General features: G+C 39.7%; 1 protein-coding gene across 1 annotated transcript in view; it reads right to left on the bottom strand.

The window, feature by feature from the left end:
* Positions 1-22,294, bottom strand: part of PCDH15 (protocadherin related 15) — a 772,236-nt gene that overhangs the window by 250,447 nt on the left and 499,495 nt on the right. The window contains exon 17 of the mRNA XM_084633606.1: positions 11,374-11,467. Within this exon, the coding sequence (XP_084489732.1) occupies positions 11,374-11,467 (94 nt within the window). The remainder of the gene's footprint in view (positions 1-11,373; positions 11,468-22,294) is intronic.

The raw sequence follows: 22,294 nt of genomic DNA, 5'->3' as shown, positions 1-22,294 counted from the left end.
AACCTGCAATGTTTTGTGCATTCCTCTCTGTTCATAATCCAAAAAAGTTACATTTCATCATTTGATAGGGAAAGAGTACAAGCCACTATCTTGTGCATGGGGTATTTAAAAAAACAAAATGCAAAAAAATAGCACTGTTCACCACTAAAGCAGGAGTCTCTATGGAAGCAGAGACTCCAATTAAAAAAGGCATTTAAGCCTGTGCTTAACATAAAGTGTGTGCTTAATTACCGTTGAAGTCAAAGGGACATAAGCATATGCTTAAGTGGGTTTCCTATGGATTTACACACCTATTTAAGCACTTTACTGAATCAGGATTAGAGAGACAGGGGAAGAAAATACAATTTACTATTATTTCAATGTATGTCCTGATGCATTTTCTACAGCGGTGTTAGGTGACTATGTTAGGAGGATGTGAGTAATGCAGATCCCATGCTATGATGTGAGTAATGTGAGTAATGCAGATCCCATGCTATGATATCTGCATGCAAGTTTTTCAACTTTTCATAATGTCTATGTAAATACCAACACTGATTTTTTTTAAATGTTTTGTAGGTCAGAGTTAAAGTTATCATTGGAATGTGTAACATGAAAAGCCAGCAATAGTGTGACTTCTCAAAAGGATTGGGCACTTCCATCTTGTTGCTGAAGCAATCAATGGGTTCTTCACACATATAATAAATATAAGTCTAATAAAAGATGAACATCTGCAATTTATAGCTTTATTAAGCCAACTGAAATAGTTCTTATATCCATAATTCACCTCTAAGCAATAAACACAATATTTAAATAGACTCCTCAAATATCTTTTGCTCTAAGTGTGCAATGCTCTCATAAATGTTAAAGAATAGAAGATAAATACAAAGAAAATGTCACTTACTTTATTTGTACCCTGCCATTTAATTAGAAACTGGGAACTGATGAGCGTATTGTTTGCCATGGGAAAGTGAATATTCTTAGCTTTGATGTCTGTCATAAATGTAAAGGGAAGGGTAAACCCCTTTAAAATCCCTCCTGGCCAGAGGAAAAATCCTCTCACCTGTAAAGGGTTAAGAAGCTAAAGGTAACCTCACTGGCTCCTGACGAAATGACCAATGAGGAGACAAGATACTTTCAAAAGCTGGGAGGAGGGAGAGAAACAAAGGGTCTCTGTCTGTTGGTATGCTGCTTTGCCGGGGATAGAACAGGAATGGAGTCTTAGAACTTTTAGTAAGTAATCTAGCTAGGTATGAGTTAGATTATGATTTCTTTAAATGGCTGAGAAAAGAATTGTGCTGAATAGAATGACTATTTCTGTCTGTGTGTCTTTTTTGTAACTTAAGGTTTTGCCTAGAGGGATTCTCTATGTTTTGAATCTAATTACCCTGTAAGGTATCTACCATCCTGATTTTACAGGGGTGATTCCTTTACTCCTATTTACTTCTATTTCTATTAAAAGTCTTCTTGTAAGAAAACTGAATGCTTTTTCATTGTTCTCAGATCCAAGGGTTTGGGTCTGTGGTCACCTATGCAAATTGGTGAGGATTTTTATCCAACATTTCCCTGGAAAGGGGGTGTAAGGGTTGGGAGGATTTTCAGGGGAAAGACGTGTCCAAACTACGTTTCCCAGTAAACCCAGTTAGAGTTTGGTGGTGGCAGTGGTTATACCAAGGACAAAGGATAAAATTAATTTGTACCTTGGGGAAGTTTTAACCTAAGCTGGTAAAAGTAAGCTTAGGAGGTTTTCATGCAGGTCCCCACATCTGTACCCTAGAGTTCAGAGTGGGGGAGGAACCTTGACAATGTCAAACAAGTTTATTAATTTAGACAAACTCTAAGACAAAGACTATCATCCTAAAATACAAATGAGTTGGTGAGTAATAAGATATGAACAAAAAGTCCAGGGCCTTTTTTGATTGAAAAAGAATCTGTAAAAAATGTTTATGCTCTACATGGCAGGAATTTTCTATATTAAACTTAAGAAAACTATATTTATGTTGTGGCTTAAATATACAAAATAATAGCTATTTTAATCAGTTGGGACAAATTCAGGTGCTCATATATTAAGGTGAGCAAAGTGATAAGCACCAACATAGAATATTTATTAATGGGGTAAAATGGAATGGAAATTGTTACATTAGTATAAGTTAGTTACTCCAGGAGGGTAAGTCCTTGAAGACTCACATTTACACAATAATACAATTCATTGCTAATGAGAATCTAATATCTTTATAGGTATTGTAGGCTCAGAAACTGGTGTGTTAACAGGGAAAAGGGCTGTGGTACATGGATCTTGGTTCCTGATGCATGTGTTTATGCCAAAATGGTATAACTCACAGTGAAGGGTGACTAGCAGAGCATAGGTATAAACCTGGGGAGAAGAGTGGGGAGTGTATCCTTTCTCACTAACATTTTACTATCTTGTTGGTGTCCCCATCAGTGCTGCTGCAGGCTTCATGTATTCTCACACCATGTGTCCTTACCCTAAACGCTTTTAAAGATGCAGTTTACACCTATATTCAGGAGCAGGAACAGTGGAGAGCCCCCTTCTATCACCAATTTACTATGAGCTAGATGAAAACACCTTCTGTTTGTTTAGAACCAGTGAATGTGCACCGGTTATAAATATACAGAGGGTTACTGATAGTCAGCAAGATCTAACCTGGAAGGCATGCTTGACTAAAGAGAAACATTATAGGAGCATATACCAAAGAGGTGGTTCTAGCCCTAAACTATTAAACCACAGAGAAACTTGTGGCAGCAAAACATGAAACCAGCTTATCTTTTCCAGGCCCATCTGGGACTCATGAGAGATATAAAATACATGGCAGTTTTTGTTAACAGTTTGCAAACACTATTTTAGTGAAATAAAGGTATTTTTGAGTTACAAAAATGTTACTGGATGCAGAACATTTTCCCACCTTAACATTAGCCCAACAGATGTCTTTCCAAATACATTTAAAAAAATGAATATAACAGTGTACGTTCAATTTCAGTCAGTCAATTTTTTAAAAAAATGACTTACATAAACCATTGTATTTTTCTTTGACAATCAAAATCAAAACTTCCATGAAGAACATAAACCCTCTGAAATTTTTATTATGTGTTATGCTATCATGCAGTACATTTTAAATTTTAATTACCACTATAAAAGTGATTTTTCCTTCTGCTGATAATAGCCCACTTTAATTGATTTGTCTTGTTAGAGTTGGTAAGGCAACCCCCATCTTTTCATGTTCTCTGTATATATATATCTTCCGACTGTATTTTCTACTCCATGCATCTGATGAAGTGGGTTTTAGCCCAAGAAAGCTTATGCCCAAATAAATTTGTTAGTCTCTAAGATGCCACAAGGACTCCTTGTTCTTTTTGTAAATACTGGATTATCCTTGTCAGTCCCAGGAGACAATGAGTTTCACAAGCATGGGTAAACGTTCTTGGTTTCAGTAAAAAATCCTGATTTTTAAAGGATTCTACAGATGCAAACTGACGTTCACAGGTGCTTTTCCTATACAATCACAATAGGAAATGTCAAGGACTTTCCCATATGCTGCACAATAGAAAAATTATAGGCCACATTTGCTTTCCTTAATTGGGGTCATATTGGTAAAAATAAAACTTTTTGAGTTCTTTGTATTGAGAAAGTACAGAATTATTTGTTTGCCTATAAATTTACCTTTAATACGTTTAACCAAACACATTTCCACTGTACTGATTGATCAAAAACAAAAAACTAGGTAAATGCAAACTTCAAGCTGTATTCAAAAGTCAGGAAAAGTCAATGTTAACTAACTTTTAATTCTGTACTCTTGTGCATAAAAATGGTCATATTCTATTTCTCAGATATCACATTTTTTCTAAAACTTTCCTCAAAATATTGTCTCTTGCTCCTTTTGAATAGGCCAGACAGAAGACATGTAAGTAATTTTTATAAGAAAAAAATATACAGATGAAGTATAACAATGTAGAGTAATGATGACAGTATGCTCGAATATATGGTTATCAAATTAATTTACAACATTAACTCTTTTGATGACCCTTAGAAGAACATTACTGAATAATGAAATATTGGGGAAATACAATCATAGGAATGTCATTAATTTATAAAGGATAACATTATTGAGGTCCTAAAAGCCAAACACAATTCCACAGAAACCCAAAATATTTTGATCATATTTAACTGATTTTAAAAAAGCTGGTTACATATTTCTGAACAGATATAAGCTATACTATGTGTAAAATGTCTCAATTTTATATCCACTGAAAGATAAACAAGTACATTAAAGTAACTCTAGGGATCTCATATATTATCGAGTGATGCAGATAATGCTTATAGAATTAATAGAAATTATATTGTTATTGTAATTTTGTTAAACACTGACTTCCTCCCAAGCATATTAAAGAAGGAAGAAAATCCTTAAGTGTCTAAATTACACAAATCTACTAGCACCTAGTTATTGCCATATATGTATAATATTAGTTTAAATATGTTAGTAGATAAATAGTTGAAATTAATAGACTTTTCTAGGAAGTCAAACACAAGTCTAAATTACACAAATCTACTAGCACCTAATTATTGCCATATATGGATAATATTAATTTAAATATGTTAGTAGATAAATAGTTGAAATTAATAGACTTTTCTAGGAAGTCAAACACAAGTCTAAATTACACAAATCTACTAGCACCTGATTATTGCCATATATGGATAATATTAATTTAAATATGTTAGTAGATAAATAGTTGAAATTAATAATAGACTTTTCTACGAAGTCAAACACTGAAGCATAATTTGGATAATGTAATTTATCATATATAGTCCAGGGGCTGAATTTTTTTTCTGCACTAAAAGTGGTGTTGATTTGTTTCGGCCAAGGATAAGATGCATCAAGAAAGAGAAGTATACCGCAAAGATACATTATGCTCACCTGCGCATCTCATGGCCTTGTGGACAGAGAGATTACTTTATTATCCAGTTCTGCCTCTGCCTCATGTTTGGCTAGAACTAAATGCAAGAATGGAATGTACTGCAAAAGATTCCATTTCACATCACAGTATTTTACAGTTTTCATTAACAGTTTGTGACAGCCCTTCAACGGTATTGTAAGATGAACAGATATTGATTTTAAGACACTGGACGTTCTGGAAGGACACTGCTGTGAAAAATAGACAGGACCTTCTACCACCACCATTTTCTTGTGCTCTGTAGTCAAGAGTACAGCACCTAATTTCCACTTTCCACTCCTAAATTTTGTATTAATTATTGCTTTATGTCTTCTGTAAGTTACTTCCAAAACCACAACAAACACCTTCACCTTTCTATGTTTCTTAAATACAAAGAGCAGTAAATGATCCTGCAGTACACTACATAGTCTAGTCTCACACACAAATGAAATACACACATTGTTGTTTTAAGTTCTTAAATAGCACAGAATAGAATTGCTTTCTTCTTACAAAAATTCAGCGTACTTTGCTTGTCCAGCTATACCGAAAGAAGGACAGGAGACACTTGATATGGTTTTAATCAGGCTGCAACTTTATTATTAAATGTCTGGGACTACCCAGTATATAAAAGTGTACAATGGAGGTAACCCCATGTTCATTCAATAATTACCTGAGGCTTCCACCAGCTCCTCCTCTTTTTCATAGATTCATAGATATTTAGGTCAGAAGGGACCATTATGATCATCTAGTCTGACCTCCTGCACAACGCAGGCCACAGGATCTCACCCACCACTCCACACCACTTTTCTATCCAGGTCCCCCAGACAATCTATTGCTGGAACCTTACCATCCCTTCAGCCCTGGAGCACACATGGGAAAAAAATAGTGGGTGCTTACCACCCACCGACAGCCACACTCTCCCCCAACCACTCTTCAGAGTCTCCCTCCCGCTGGCAGCCCGCTGATCAACTTATCCCCCTCCCTCCCAGTGCCTCCCAGAGGGGACAGAAAGAGGCGGGGTCTTGGTGCAGCCTTAGCGGAAGGGATGGAGTGGGGGCAGAGCTGGGGGCAGAGAGAGGGCGGGAATAGGTGGGGTGGGGGTTTGGGGGAAGAGGTGGAATGAGGGCAGGGCCTGGCTCGGAGGGGTAGAGAGGAGGTCGGCGCCTATGCCACACATCAACAAAGCCCTCCCCGAACCTCCTGTTGGGAAGGTTGAAAAAAACCAACCCATGCTACCTAGCCAGTCTGGTGGTGATGGAAAAATTCTTTCCCAGCCCCCCCTGAAAAGGGGCAGCTAGTGCAATGCCCAAAGCACGTCTTGACCAAACTTGGCCTTTCACAACCTAAAGGGGAGGGAGGTTGGGTGCTGCCTCAGCTTAGTCCATGTAAAATGGGGGCTTCACTGCCCAAGGTTGCCTTTTGCAGTTCTGGTTCTCCAGGGGATGAGTCAGCAACCACACTGACTCCTCTCCTTTTGCAATAGTTTCTGCTCTCTCCCTCTTCCTCCCCTCCCGCTCCACCCCAGTAAGGCACCGCTCCCTTAATTCAGTCAGCTGGACAAAAGCCACCCTGCTTGAAGGTGGTCACTCTCTAAATCCTACTGGCAACTAATGGCAATCTTACCTGAAAATATCAAAGTTTGTCAATGTAACTTGAACTTGACAGATTTTTCCTTTCACTTGTTATTGTTCTGTCATTGTTCTGTCTAAGCCTCATAACTGGGGAAGCAATAACTGGCTATAAGTCCTGTACACATTTTCAACTCTTGGTATTGTGGCATTTCAGGGACAGGTGATGGGTTATGTTATTTCAAGGCCAGCATAAAAACCATGCACCAACTAAACTCTAGTACTGTAAACCAGAATGAATATAGCTTGGGAAGCATGCCTGAGTATTTCAAACAGTCAAGAGCATTTTAAAGTATAAGAAGGACCCAAGTGATAAAATGATGTCACACATGCTGTGCAGCAAAATGGAAAGCAGTATTGCTTTTTGAAGTTATCAGAAGTCAGTTGAAAACCTATGCACTGCTGATCAATTTCCATGAATACTACGGTATTCTAGTAGTAGTGTTTAAAATGATTCTACAGCTTATGACATATTACACTGGGTGAATACGTTAAAAACAACAATATAAGAGTTTTCTATCAATGTTTACTCCCATTACTCATTGATTAAATTGTATTTCTGAAATGCAGGCAACTCTATAGAACTTGAAAAACTCTTAAATTGAACTGTTTTACAGTCCACTTTATATATCTGTAAACTCAACAAGCAATATTACTTAGGCTATCTTTTCAAACAACTCCCAGTAAACGGAGAGCACCTGTATACAAAGTGTAATTTTATGAAGGCAACTATTTTATACAGTATATAGAAACTGGACTAGAAGAAGTCAAAGTTCTTAAAAACTGACTAACAGCAGTTGAAGTTCTCATTCACAAGACAGTTAAGCTGAAAATGTCAGTCAAACTGAAGTAATTAGGGCATGGTACAGAACACTGTCCAGTGCATTCAGTTGTTGAAGCCACATTGAATTCAATCAACTTTGAAACTGCCAAAATATGTATAAATGAAAGAAAATATAAAAGTGTTTGTTTGTTCTACTCTGAATAGGAGTTCTCACGTATTTCCCAAATGTCTGTGTTCTTTTCTTGGAAACCCTGAATGGAATAATATGACTTAAATTTTAAAGTGATTATTCAACCATTGTTCCTAATACTTTACTCTGAACAATGGGAGTGCAAAATGTCCCAAAGCCAAATATCCATGTTACAAATTAAGGAGAAGAATTTTTTTTATGGAAAACAAAAGTAATTTTCCTTCCTCTGTATGTTAAATCTTAAAGCACATTTTGCATTAAATGTAAAAGCTAAGCTTTTCTGTGTATATTTGAATCTACTTAATTCATTAATTTCAAGTAGCATATTGCTGGATGGAAACAAATCAGATTATTATGCCTGCTAATGTTGTTAAAATATGTAATCAGTAGTTTTATTCTTTAAACAATGTTTAGGGACTTGCAACAAGCCTTCCTCCCACTATATTGTTCCTCTTCATAAGTAACACCACACCAGTGTTTTTCCAAAAAAGAATATACCACTGTAACAGAGTCTAAGGTGGAACAGTTAGAAGAAAAACTGCAGTAATCCTCATTCATAAAAAGGAACTACTGGTTTCCTACCTCTAACAGTCAATATTAGAAAAAGGACACCACCATGTGAGTCAATGAGTTTTCACTTGTGGACTCCCCACTCCACCTTGCATTTAAAATATCTGACCCAACAGCAAAGGACCGCTGAATATTTTTGGTTGACATTAGAACAGGTCTATGAACACCAAATATTTGACGGCCCAGCTGGGACTTTGGGTGATGTTTTCCCTTTGTATAGAACCCCACACCATACAGGAATGTCATCACCAGTTTTATCACTAGATCATTTCATGACAGTGAAGTTTCTTCACATATGACATAATGGCACCTGTTCTTTGAAGGAAACTGCCCACCTGGCCATCAAGCTGCATAGATAACTGGGCATCGATGAAGTTTCACACATAAAGGAAAGTCAGTTACTTTTCATGTGAAAGAGAAGCTATACATCAGCCCAGATGCCTGTAGAGCTTGGAGGCAGGGCTGGGGGATATATAAAATGGTTCCTTTGCAGCACTTTAGGCAATTTAACTTCAAAGGGGAAAAAAAGTCACATTTCATTCAACTCCAGCCCAGCTGCTATACTCAGCAGCACTTCAGAAGTGGCTGGGCTGCTATAACATGAGATTTTACTTTAAAAGTTGAATTAAGAGATGTCTGGGTGGGCAAAAGGCAAGGAGGGATGGGTTTTAAGGTGAAAAAAAGGAGGAAAATATTTTCAACTATCATTATGAAGCCTGGATATTATTCCAGCAGCACACTATAGTCTTTTATAACCAAAACTATAATAGGAGTTCTGTAACTCTCCAGATTTAGTTTTTTCTATAGAAAGTAAGAGATGAAAATGACCACTGGAAAAGCAACTGAGCTCATAGAGATTAAAGGATGGAGGAGGGTTCAAAGTGTCAAGAAAATTAAAGTATTAAGACAATACTTACTTTAAGACTATTTTATGTAGACTATTAAGAGAAGCGCTGAGATGCTGGGTCTTGTTATGGCTTCTGTATATTGCTATGGTGCTGTAAAAACTAACTACACTGGGGAGAATTCACCCAAAGCAGAAAACTGTGTAGGACAGCCACGGGATTCGACTATATGAAAGGGCTGTAAGCTCCAACATAGGAGATGTGCCAGCAGCTGAAAGCAGGAGGATCCTAATAGCACTCAGCATTACAGGGATTTTTTTTACTGCTGAGAACCAGCCCATAGTCAGTCTTGAGGGTGGGGTGCCATAATGTAGAGCAGCCCTTGGTTGCTCTACTTCACGCTGGGAATTTCACTGGTTCCTAGAGGTGTACAGAATGGGGAGGGTGCAAAAATGACTAAGTCATATTTTGCCTCTCTTCCCGCAAGGATGAGCCATTCTGTGCTGCATTTCTAGCAGGTGCAGAAATAAAAACCTCTCAGCCAAGATACTTTTAACCATTTCTCTTCCATTTTTCTCTTTCTATCATGAAAGATCTGCAAAAGAATTATTCCACTCTTGTGCATCTCTTAAGACTGTAGCATGGGAAAGTTTCATCTTGAGTTTGCTGCAGACTTTAAGAATGACCTTTGTCTTCTGACCTTTCTTTGATGGGTGCCCCTTCAGTGCCAACTAATATCTCCACACCCACTACGACCTCATCCAGTTTTCTACTTATAAGGATAAGCACATTTTAGATACAGATATCTGTATAAATATAAAATGTGATGTTCAGCTCTTTGATATACACATTGAAGGTAACCAGATTGTTCAACTAAAAGAGAATGTGGTGTTACTGTCTGTTGGTGTGGGTTCACAATTAGAGTGGGCTAATGCTCAGAGACTTGTGTTAGGTGTGAGTGTTACTTTATCATATGATTTCCTCCTTTTTTAATATTTGTCTTATTGTCAGGAACTGTACTTGATGGACCTTCACTCTGAATTTACGTCTACACTTCACACCATTTGCAGCAGCATGTGGGGTACGTATTGCTATACACCACAGTGCAAAGCTAGGTATATGTACACAATGGTGTGCAGCTGCACATGGCAGTGAAAGGCTCTGGCATTGGCAGAAGAACACTACACTGCTATTTTTAGCAGTGTAGATGGGAAAACATTGCTTGGCCAAGTAGAGAGCCATGTAGGTACATACTCTAAGGATTCAGGCATATCTTTACTCACTTACGCAGTGCCTCACTGTCTACACTCCTATTGAAACCCATGCTGGGAGAGAGACGGGGTAACAGTGAAGTGAGCAGTGTAGATGTACTCTGAGTTAATGAAGCTTTTGTGTGGGTAATATTATTATTTAAGAACCATATTACAATTTCATTAAATGTACCAAAATATAGTAGATGAACTGCTTCAAATTCATTTTATGAGAGGTAAAATGATTTTCTTCTAGTTCTTCAGTTAAGGTTCTGAAAAAAGTGGTTCAGAAACCCAAAATGAACAGCCTGTAATTCAACAAAATTATTTATTTATTATAGACTGAACTATGTGCAAGGTGCTTTCCAAACACTAAAGATGGATGATCCCCACTCTGAAGACCGCAGAAGCTAAGAATACACAAGTGGACAGAGCTTAAGGGAAGAGGAATAACAATAGGTAATTTAAAAAAATCATTAGAAAGTAATGAGAGATAGATTAATCTAACTTCTCGACACAATGTCAAGTGTCAAACTGCCTCTGGCAGAACACACAGAAAAAGAAGCCAAAACTCCTAATGGATAAGTTGCAAATTTCCTGCTACACTTCCAAGTAAAAGAAAAATGCCTGTTACAGTTCATAAAAAGATTGGCAAATACTTGTGCAAATTGATTTCCATAAATACTTACAAAAATTGAACCAGGACAGCATTTGCCATATGCAAATTCTGAACTAAGATTGAGTAATACATTTAATAGGACAGAGAAAATGACACAGAATATGGGTGCACACAATAAAAGGGACCTCTTTCAAAATGGTGTGCAGAAGGAGGCAGGCAGGGAAACTGGACTCTAAGTATCAGGGAAATTGAATAGTCACAAGATCCCACACAGCTGGATGTCTCAAACAGTTGCATTTATTGTATTTATTCTTGATATTGCAGAACAAAGAAAGGTCAAAAGTGAGCTGGCACAATCATTTTTGTTTTAGTGTCTAAAAGTTTTCAAAGTGGTGCATGGGAGATACCTGCACAAACCTTTCTTGCATACAGGGAAATTGCTGCAAGTCATAGATCTATTCATTCAAGACCCAGATAAAAGATTCTATGGTTGTATTACTCCCAGCTCCCAACACTCCTGGGATGATAACTAAACACTTTCTTAAACTCTCAATAGAAACTCACCCCATCTGGTCTGCCATCCGAGGCTGTAACAATCAAAATGTAGCGATCAGTGCTTTCTCTGTCCAAGGGCTTTCCTAAGGCAAGAAGTCCAGAACTAGTAATAAAAGGAAACATTAAATTATATAAGCTTTTAGGATATATCATAACTGCATGAAGGCTTTGGATGGGTAAATACGTGTAAAACAATGAGCCTATTTCGAATGCTTTATGGTTTCATACATGTATAATTTATGACTAAAGTAGTGACCTGATGATGTACAGGATTATACAATAGATAGTCCCAGACTGAATGCAAGACTGTCATTCATTCAAGGGGTTTGTACTGCTGTCATAAACCACAAGAGAGAATTTCATGCCTTATATTCATCACAGCAGATTTCTGATAGCCCTGACAGAAAAGCATTTAGATTACAGTATTTGTATTAAACTAGGGAATGTCTCTTACAAAGATTCATGTCCCTTGAACATTTTACAGAAAACTCTACTTTTCCATTCAGTGCATAAGTGTACTGAATGAGTGTGCACAGAGTCAATTCTTTTTCAGTGCTCACCAGTACGGGTACTGTATTCCCTAGTAATAAAAGATTATCACCAGTGTAGGTGGTGTGTAAAGGAGAATAAATCAACCTACTGTCTTTAGGCCATGAAAGAACTCGTGCTGTTCCAAAACAATACAAAATAAAAATTGACGTAAATAGCAAAGACAAATAAAGCAGAGTAGGATTTGTCCCAGATCTCCATGGTCAGGAGTCTGACTAACTTCTTGAACTGCTTTGTGGTGTCGAGGAACAAAAACAGATTCTCACTGTGGACTAACATTCATAATAATCAGAAAATTAGCAGTTATTATTGGTCTTTATCTAGTAGTGATGATCCTCATTTTGTAGGAAGGCTCATTTCTATTTCACCTTGGGTGATACAGCTGGAGTTTCCCCAAGGAACTCTGAATTTTTCTCCTAGCTTTCCCACAGTCTGTATGAACTGCCATAAAGGCTCCGACCTAAGATAAATCTAGTCCGGTATCCTGCCTCTGACAGTGGCTAGCACCCAGTGTTTTAGACGTAGGTAAGAGCACCACAGAAGGCAGATGTGTAGTAATCTGTCCCCCACATTTGGTCTCAGATTGATATTTAATCAATAGAAACTGTCTTAAACTCTGAAGCATCATGTTTAATATCCCTTCCACAATTTTTTGTCATATTTAATGACGACGACTCTGGATACCCTTGCTAACCATATAAAGATCTAATCCCTTCCTGAATCTTGGTAAATTCTTGGTCTCAGTGAGAATGTGCCAGTGTATTCCACAATTTAATTACATATTGTGTGAACAAGTATTTCCTTTTATCAGTTTTGAATTTCCCACCTTTTAACTTCATTGAATGTCCCCTGGTTCTTCTCTTATGAAACAGGGAGAAGAGACAGACATTCCGCATCTACCTTCCCTGTTCCATACATACTTGTATAGATGTTTATCATGTCCCCTTTTATTCATTTATTTCTAAGGTAAACAATCCCAGCCTCTCTCTCCATATGCAAGTTATTCCATGTCTTTGATCATTCTCATCACCCTTCTTTGAACTCCTCCTAATATAGCAATATCAATTTTAAGATGAGGTGAACAGTATTGCACATAGCATTCCAGATGAGGCCACCACATTGATTTATATAAAGGTGGTAATAAATATTAATCATCCCAGTCCTTATGCAACTTAACATCTTGTTAGCTTTTTTGACCACAGTGAGCAGAAGTCTTCATTAAGCTATCTGTAATGACATCCAGGTCCCTTTCCTGAGTTGGAAGAGCTAATTTAGAACCCTGTAAGATTAACTAGTAGTTTTGTTTTGTTTTTCCCTTCCATCATGCATTGCCTTCACCGTCATGTTGCCCATTCACCGAGGTTGTCTAAATCTCTCTGAATCCCTCAGTCCTCTCCTGTCCTAACTTAAATAATTTTGTGTTATCTGCAAATTTTGCTACCTCACAACAACCCTCCCACCCCCTTCCACTTTCCTGATAATTAATAAATATATTAAACAACTTTCAGGAACCCCACTGTTAACCATTTTCTATTATGAAAATTGACCATTACTCCTATTCTTTGTTTTCTATCTCCAAGCCTGTTTTTGATCCATGACAATATTTTGCCTCTCACCTTATGACTAGTTAGCTTCTTGAGTATCTCTTGTGCAGGAACTTGTCAGAGGCCTTTTGGAATCTAAATAAATGTCTACCAGGTCTTCTTTATCCACTATTATTTTGGCACATTTGATAATTACGAGAGATTAGTTTTCCTTTTCAGAAGCTATGCTGGTTAGACCCTATCATATTGTGATCCTCCAAGTGTTTTGTTATTCTGTTTTTATTGATCATTTCAAACAGTTTGCTAGGTACAGATGTAAGGCTCATATTATATAATTAACTGTATCATTCTTAGAGCCTATTGAAAATACGGGTATAACATTTGCTACCCATAATCCCCTGTTTATTGTTTTTAAAGAGATATTGTACATTTTTATTAGTTGCTCAGCCAGTTCATAGTTAAACTCCAACAGACCTCTTGGATTTACATAATCTGGGTTTTTATATTATAAATTTGCTCCAGCAACTCTTCTTCTGACATTTCACTCTTCAAGACTTCTCCTCTTTATTATCATAAAGGAGCAGGTCAGGGTAGGAAGCTCCCCAACATCTTTGGCGGTGAACACTAAAGTCTGTTATGCCAGTGCTCTATCTTTGGTCAGCCGGGTAGAGCAAGCACACACTTTTAAGTGAATACTAATATGGTTCAGTGGAATAAGAATAAGTGGGAAGTATTAGGAGCTCTTTCCTAAGGTCAAGTGACTGGCCTCTAAGATAATATCCAGTCTCAATCATTATGATAGGGGGAATCTGAGAAAGGTGTTAAATCATGTCACTCATGGCTACAAAAAAACCCCCAAAATGCTAAGGTGCATGAATGTCTCTAGTAGCGTCTTTCAGAGACGGAAAGAACATCAAATCAGATTGACTCAGCAATAACTTATTTCCAGAATTTTACTAAACAACTAGGGGGAACATGCATTAATACTCTATATCTTACTTCCACTTCTCTAATCTCATGCACTGTTCTCTGCATGGGGCCACTATACCAGGGAACTCAATTAGTAATTACATTAATCTTATTAAAGACCATTTAACTTTTAACCTAAAATTTTTATTTCAATATTTGATACATCAGAAAAGTGGAAATAGCAGTGAATATCCCGGGATGGCAATTTGCCCCCTTCCAATATTTTAAAAAGGTCAGATGTCTATTAATAGGCACAAAAGAGAAAACCACTCCCTGCTTTTAAATAGTACACATATCCCCAAATGCCCCTTTTAATGAATTAGCAATCATCTCAATGTAATAAAAAGTTTAAAATAAAGGTTTAAGAACACTCTAATAAAATCTAAACAGAAGGAAACTGGATTTGCATGTTCTGCTCATGTTCAACATGAATGCTTCCTATTAAGAAATTTGTGTTTTTATTGTGATAAAATGTTAGTACAGGTAACCTGTTAGAATACATTTCATGATTGGGCTCTGAAGGAAAAGTATACTTGTTACAGATAAAATCTCCACAAGAAATAGTGCTCCAATAACAGTACACTGCAGCTGCAGGCTCATTTATCACCTGTGAATTTTAGACTTAAGATGAACAGGAAAACATACGCTGTTTTGCTTTTTTCAATTCCTGTGTGCACCATACTGTCCTATTCCAAGTAAAAAGAACAGGAGTACTTGTGGCACCTTAGAGATTAACAAATTTATTTGAGCATAAGCTTTCGTGGGCTACAGCCCTCTGCCATGTACATTGGCCAAACCAGACAGTCTCTACGTAAAAGAATAATGGACACAAATCAGACGTCAAGAATTATAACATTCAAAAACCAGTCGGAGAACACTTCAATCTCTCTGGTCACTCGATTACACACCTAAGAGTTGCAATATTACAACAAAAAAACCTAAAAACAGACTCCAATGAGAGACTGCTAAATTGGAATTAATTTGCAAACTAGACACCATTAAATTAGGCTTGAATAAAGACTGGGAGTGGATGGTCATTACACAAAGTAAACCTATTTCCCCGTGTTTATGCCCCCCACTGTTCCTCCCATGTTCTTGTCAACTGCTGGAAATGGCCCATCTTGATTATCACTACAAAAGTCTTTTTTTTCCTCTCTCCTGCTGGTAATAGCTCACCTTAACTGATCACTCTCGTTATAGTGTGTATGATAACACCCATTATTTCATGTTCTCTGTGTATATAAAATCATCCTACTGTATTTTCCACTGCATGTATCCGATGAAGTGGGCTGTAGCCCACGAAAGCTTATACTCAAATAAATTTGTTAGTCTCTAAGGTGCCCCATGTACTCCTGTTCTTTTTGTGGATATAGACTAACATGGCTGCTACTCTGAAACCTATTCCAAGCAGTCTCTTCTTATCCCTGTAACATTTGTAATAAGTCTTTTCTAGATAAGCTATGTAGATAACTGAACATACTTGAAGAAATGGTTTAATTATGAGATATTGTGTTGTACTCAGGGTCAAATGGACTGTATGCATTTCTGTTTCATGTATTCCATTATCATTCCTTGGGCTTTAGTCAAATATTCATCACTTTTCATGGGGAGCTAATGAAGTTCCTAATTACCTCAGATAAGATTCAGATTTTGTCAGAGGAGACAGAACTGAAGCTTAATTAAAAAGGCTACTATGTCAGTCTTCAGAACGAGGCATTATCTAGTTAGTGATTTGAATGCTAAAGGAGATATACTGTACACAGTTAAAAAAGGGTTAATTGATATTAGCACTAAGGGACTCTACCACTTCTGGAGTCACAGAATGGGGTTCCCTCACCCTGGATTCTCACTGCAAACAATCCTTATGTATTCCAGTTGCAAGTTCAACACTAGGTGTTTTATTTATAATGTGCTTTATAAATATTTTTCCCCCCAGCATAACTAGATATTTCCCCCAAATCTTTACCTATTGCAAACATGCAGAACAGAAGAGAAAAGATCACTCCTCTGTGAGACCCTGGGCTTCTCTAAGGCCCTGCCTACACTGGCAAATTTCTGCGCAGTGCAGCAGCTTTCTGTGCTGTAACTCCAGAGGTGTACGCACTGCCAAGCCACTTAGTGTTTAGAAACTGTGCAGTTGTAGTGCTCTAAAAAAACCACCCAGTCAAAAGGCATAGAGGTGTGGATGAAGAGGGGCAGGGGGACTCAGAGGCAGAGGATGACTCATAGGCCAGCGATGCATGCAGTCAGGAGCTCTTTTCTACCCCAGAAGAGCCTAGCCAGTCACAGCTGTCGGATCTTGGTGAAGCACAAACAGGAGAGGAGGCCCCTGGTAAGTGGATCTGATTTTGGGAATTGCTGAAGCGAGTTGTTGGGGGCAGGAGGGTTGGAGAAAGCAGCCTTGTCTCCCACTGCTTGCCTAGTCTGAGTGGCAGAACAGGCTGTTGATAGACTCCCTCACTTCATGGGAATCTCCTTCTGAGATCTCCAGGAAACTCTCAAGAAGATACTGGGCAATCTGCTGCCTCAGGTTCCTCGGCAGAGCTGCTTTGTTTCTTGCCCCATTAATGGTAATTTTCCCTTACCACTTTGCCATTAAGGGGGGTGGGGGAAAGCACCACTGCTGCACACAGGTGAGCCGCATAGAGGCCAGGGTGGAAGCTGCAGGTTTGGAGAAGACCCTCCCTTGATTCCCTGCTCACCCTCAGCAGCAAGATATGTTCCATAATGATCACCTCCTGTGGAAAGTGTGAGGACAGGAATGATTATCAGGCCCTGCTACAGTGCTGGCTCTACCCAAGAGCCACATGCCCAGTGTACATCAGGGTCCGGGAACAGTGATTTACCCTGCTCCTGCGGCTACTCACCATTTTGGGGGTCTTGTGGCTCCCTCTTTGTTATCAGTGGCAGAAAGGCTGCCCAGAATTAGAAAGCGGCCAAGGACAACTAAGGAGGACTTTCTCCTTGAGGTTATGATGCACTCCACCGCCAAGAAACAGGAATTGAAGGAGTGGTGGGACAGTGAGAAGAAGGACCGAAAGGAGAACGTGGCACACCAGAAAGAAGCCATGGAGTGGCTCTTAAATGTTATGGAGTGCCAAGTGGACATGCTCCAGGTGATACTAGCTCTTCAAACTGAGCAGCTCTGCACCCGCCCCTCCCCTGCAGCCACTGTCACAAAACTCTTTCCCATGTGCCACGCCTGCCCCCTCCACATTGCCAGCACATTGTTATCCACCTCCTGACTCCACTTTCTACCTGCAGCATTCCATTCCTCCCTCCTCCCAGTCCAGCAGTGTGGACTCCACTACCCACTGCACTCAACACCCATCCCTCTTCAGTTTGGACCCGCTGAAGTACAGCACCCGCTGCATCGTACTCCAAAGGAGAAGGTTGGGTATGATCTCTGGACACACACACATCTGAAGCCGTCTTGGGACACCTCCTCCTCTTGAGACCTTCCCTTCCCCCATCCCCCAACCCCCACCCTGCTGATGAATTTGTTTGTTTGACTGTCTCCTCCAGGTGTTGTGTTTTAATAAAAGAATTGTGTTTGTTTGAAAGCAATCTTTAGTTCTATTAAGTGAAAGCAAAAAGAGCACTGCAAAGCAACATACAATTATGTTAAGGCCCCTTCTTGCATCATGTGCACCAATCACCTCCTAGTATTACAAGCACTGCACTCCCAAGCATAGCAACAAATATTAGTGGCTTTCAGCTTCAAATTGCTGCCTCAAGGCATCCCTGTTCCTTATGGCCCTGTGCTGCACCCCTCTAATAGCCCTGGTCTCTGGCTGTTCAAACTCAGCCTCCAGCCACTGAGCCTCTGCAGTCCAGCCCTGAGTGAAGCTTTCACCTTTCCCTTCACAAATATTATGGAGTGTACAGCCAGCGGCTATAAGCATAGGAATATTATCATCGGCCATGTCTAGCTTCCCATACAGGCATCACCAGCGGGCTTTTAAACTGCCAAATGCACACTCAGCAGTCATTCTGCACTTGCTCAGCTTGTTGTTGAATCACTCCCTGCTGCGGTCAAGTTGCCCCATGTATGGCTTCATGGGGTAGGCGAGGTCTCCCAGGATCACAATGGGCATTTCAACTTCCCCAATGGTGACCTTCTGGTCCGGGAAGAAAGTCCCTGCTTGCAGCTTCTTGAACAAGCCAGTGTTCTGAAAGATGTGTGTGTCATGCACCTTTCCAGACCAGCCTGTGTTAATGTCTGTGAAACACCCACGGTGATCCACAAGTGCCTGGAGAACCATTGAGAAATACGCCTTGCGAATAATGTACTCTTTGACTATGTGGTCTGGTGCCAGAATCTGAATATGTGTGCCAGCTATCGCTCCTCCGCAGTTAGGGAAGCCCATGAGTGCAAAGCCATCCAAAATGTCATGCACATTGCCCAGAGTCATGGTCTCTCAGAGCAGGATGTGATTAATGGTCCAGCACACTTCCATCAACACAACTCCAGCAGTCAACTTTCCCACTCCTAACTGGTTAGCTACAGATTGGTAGCAGTCTGGAGTAGCCAGCTTCCACAGTGCAATCATCACACACTTCTCCAGCGACAGGGCAGTTCTCATTCTCATGTCCTTGTGCCACAGGACTGGGGCGAGCTCATCATGAATGTGGCTTTCCTTATGTGAAAGTTCTGCAGCCACTGCTCATCATCCCAGATGTGATCCCACCACTCAGTGCTTGTTTCCTGAGCCCAAAAGCTGCGTTCCACTATGGTCAGCACCTCCGTGAATGCCACAAGCAATCTTGTGTCGTAGCTACTACTTGTGGTGAGATCAATGTCGCACTCCTTTTGCCTTTGCAATGTAAGGAATAACTCCACTGCCACTCGTGACGTGTTGGTCAGAGTGAGCAGCATACTGGTCCACAGTTCGGGATCCATTCCTGCAGCCCGAAAGAGGCAGGGCACGCAGTACACAAACCGTTGAAAGATGGCGCCAAATGTGGATGGAAGCACAGGGATTGCTGGGATGCAAAGCAATGCATCATGGGGAATTGGGATTGGACACAGGATGCCCTGCAACCCCCTCCGCCTTCCCACAAATCTTAGAGACAAAAGAGAAAGAGGTGCTCTGTGGGATAGCTGCCCAGAGTGCACTAATTTGAATAGCTCTGCAAGTGCTGCAAGTGTGGACTCATTATTGCACAGGCAGCTGTCAGTGTGAACACACAACAGCAGTTTTCCTTCTGCGCTCTCTGAATGGCGCTTTAACTGCCGGTGCTGTAACTTTGCCAGTGTAGACGTACCCTAACCCTTCTTTCCAGCTTTCTTCACTCCCTCTGTCTCACACTGTCTCTCTTTCAACTGTTTCCAGTTAATAAGCAGAATCATCCAATTAATTAGCTGATCACTTAGTACTTAAACTATTACCTCATCAAGTTACCCCATGTGGGGATTCTTCCAAAGGGCACATAGTGGTGAGTCAGTCTTAGACTACTCACACTCTGTAACAATTACCTAGATTAGAGAGACAAACGGGGTGAGGTAATGTCTTTTACTGGACCAACTTCTGTTGGTGTGAGAAACAAGCTTTCAAGCTTCCACACAATTATGTAAATTGAAACATATGAAAAAGCTTCCTATTTAAGGGCCTCATCCTTCTCCAATTAAAATAAATTGGAGTCTTTCAAGTAATTTCAATGGTCTTTGGCTTGGGCCCTAAGTGCATCTGGGTTCTTAAGAAAAGTATCTAATGTAAATTCCTGGAAAAATAAAAAGATTATTGGAACAATCGCAAGGACATGGTGCTAGTCCTATATTGTGCTAGTACTCCACTACAATCAAATAGCATTTGACTTGGCAGAACAAATCAAGATTGGATGTCCTTTCTAAAAGATAGATTCTATATCAATCAATCTGGTTTCACTGAATTAGTGGGTGATGTGGCCTATGTTATGAAGGAGGTCAGACTAGATGATAATGATTCTGGCCTTAAAATCTATGAATATTTATAAGAGGCTGTGAGATGCCACTCCTATGCCAAGAACATGTAGATAACACTAACTGTATGTTTCCTCACCACCAATCCATTTTCTGAACAAGATGTCTCAATGCCTAGAAAAAATCAGTGGATCGACAAAGAGAACTTAGCTCATACTCAGTCCAGAAAAGTCAGAAGTGATGATGGTACAAAGGCGGATATTCTTCAAGAAACTTGACAATACTCTAACAACAGACCACACACCATGAAAGATGGAAAAACGTAGTGACCATACTGGAGTCCTCACTTTTCTTTTCAGAGTAGCAGCCGTGTTAGTCTGTATTCGCAAAAAGAAAAGGAGTACTTGTGGCACCTTAGAGACTAACAAATTTATTTGAGCTTAAGCTTTCGTGAGCTATAGCTCACTTCATCGGATGCATGCAGTGGAAAATACAGTGGGGAGATTTATATACACAGAGAACACGAAACAATGGGTGTTACCATACACACTCTAATGAGAGTGATCACTTAAGGTGAGCTATTACCAGCAGGAGAGCGGGGGGGAGGGGGGTGAATGGAAGAACCTTTTGTAGTGATAATCAAGGTGGGCCATTTCCAGCAGTTAACAAGAATGTCTGAGGAACAGTGGGGGTGGGGTAGGGGAAAAAACATGAGGAAATACTTTTACTTTGTGTAATGACCCATCCACTCCCAGTCTCTAGTCAAGCCTAAGTTAATTGTATCCAGTTTGCAAATTAATTCCAATTCAGCAGTTTCTCGTTGGAGTCTGTTTTTGAAGTCTTTTTGTTGAAGAATTGCCACTTTTAGGTCTGTAATCAAGTGACCAAAGAGATTGAAGTGTTCTCTGACTGGTTTTTGAATGTTATAATTCTTGACGTCTGATTTGTGTCCATTTATTCTTTTATGTAGAGACTGTCCAGTTTGACCAATGTACATGGCAGAGGGGTATTGCTGGCACATGATGACATATATCACATTGGTAGATGTGCAGGTGAACGAGCCTCTGATAGTGTGACTGATGTGATTAGGCCCTATGATGGTGTCCCCTGAATAGATATGTGGACACAGTTGGCAATGGGCTTTGTTGCAAGGATAGGTTCCTGGGTTAGTGGTTCTGTTGTGTGGTTGCTGGTGAGTATTTGCTTCAGGTTGGGGGGCTGTCTGTAAGCAAGGACTGGCCTGTCTCCCAAGAACTGTGAGAGTGATGGGTCATCCTTCAGGATAGGTTGTAGATCCTTGATGATGCGTTGGAGAGGTTTTAGTTGGGGGCTGAGGTGATGGCTAGTGGCGTTCTGTTATTTTCTTTGTTGGGCCTGTCCTGTAGTAGGTGACTTCTGGGTACTCTTCTGGCTCTGTCAATTTGTTTCTTCACTTCAGCAGGTGGGTATTGTAGTTGTAAGAACGCTTGATAGAGATCTTGTAGGTGTTTGTCTCTGTCTGAGGGGTTGGAGCAAATGTGGTTGCATCGTAGAGCTTGGCTGTAGACAATGGATCGTGTGGTGTGGTCTGGATGAAAGCTGGAGGCATGTAGGTAGGAATAGCAGTCAGTAGGTTTCTGTTTCTGTTCAGTAGGTGTTTATGTGACCATCGCTTATTAGCATGGTAGTGTTAACCTCAGCCTGGACCAGTCCACACAAGAGATCCACTTCCTGGACACTGTATTTTCCACTGAATGCATCTGATGAAGTGAGCTGTAGCTCACGAAAGCTTATGCTCAAATAAATTTGTTAGTCTCTAAGGTGCCACAAGTATTCCTTTTCTTCTCACTATTCTTGTACACAGATGGTTACAGTTGTGTGGATTGCCTTCTATCTTAAGATGGCTAGGAAAGCACATCTTTTCCTCTCTAAGGACCCAGCCACTTTTATCATTGTACGAGAGACTCTATATAACTGGTACAGAAGT

This window comes from Lepidochelys olivacea, assembly GCF_965140295.1.
Source record: "Lepidochelys olivacea isolate rLepOli2 genome assembly, chromosome: 7".
NCBI classification, from domain to species: domain Eukaryota; kingdom Metazoa; phylum Chordata; order Testudines; family Cheloniidae; genus Lepidochelys; species Lepidochelys olivacea.
The sequence above is the reverse complement of the archived record's forward strand: the minus strand, read 5'-3'. Positions and strand labels throughout refer to the sequence as shown.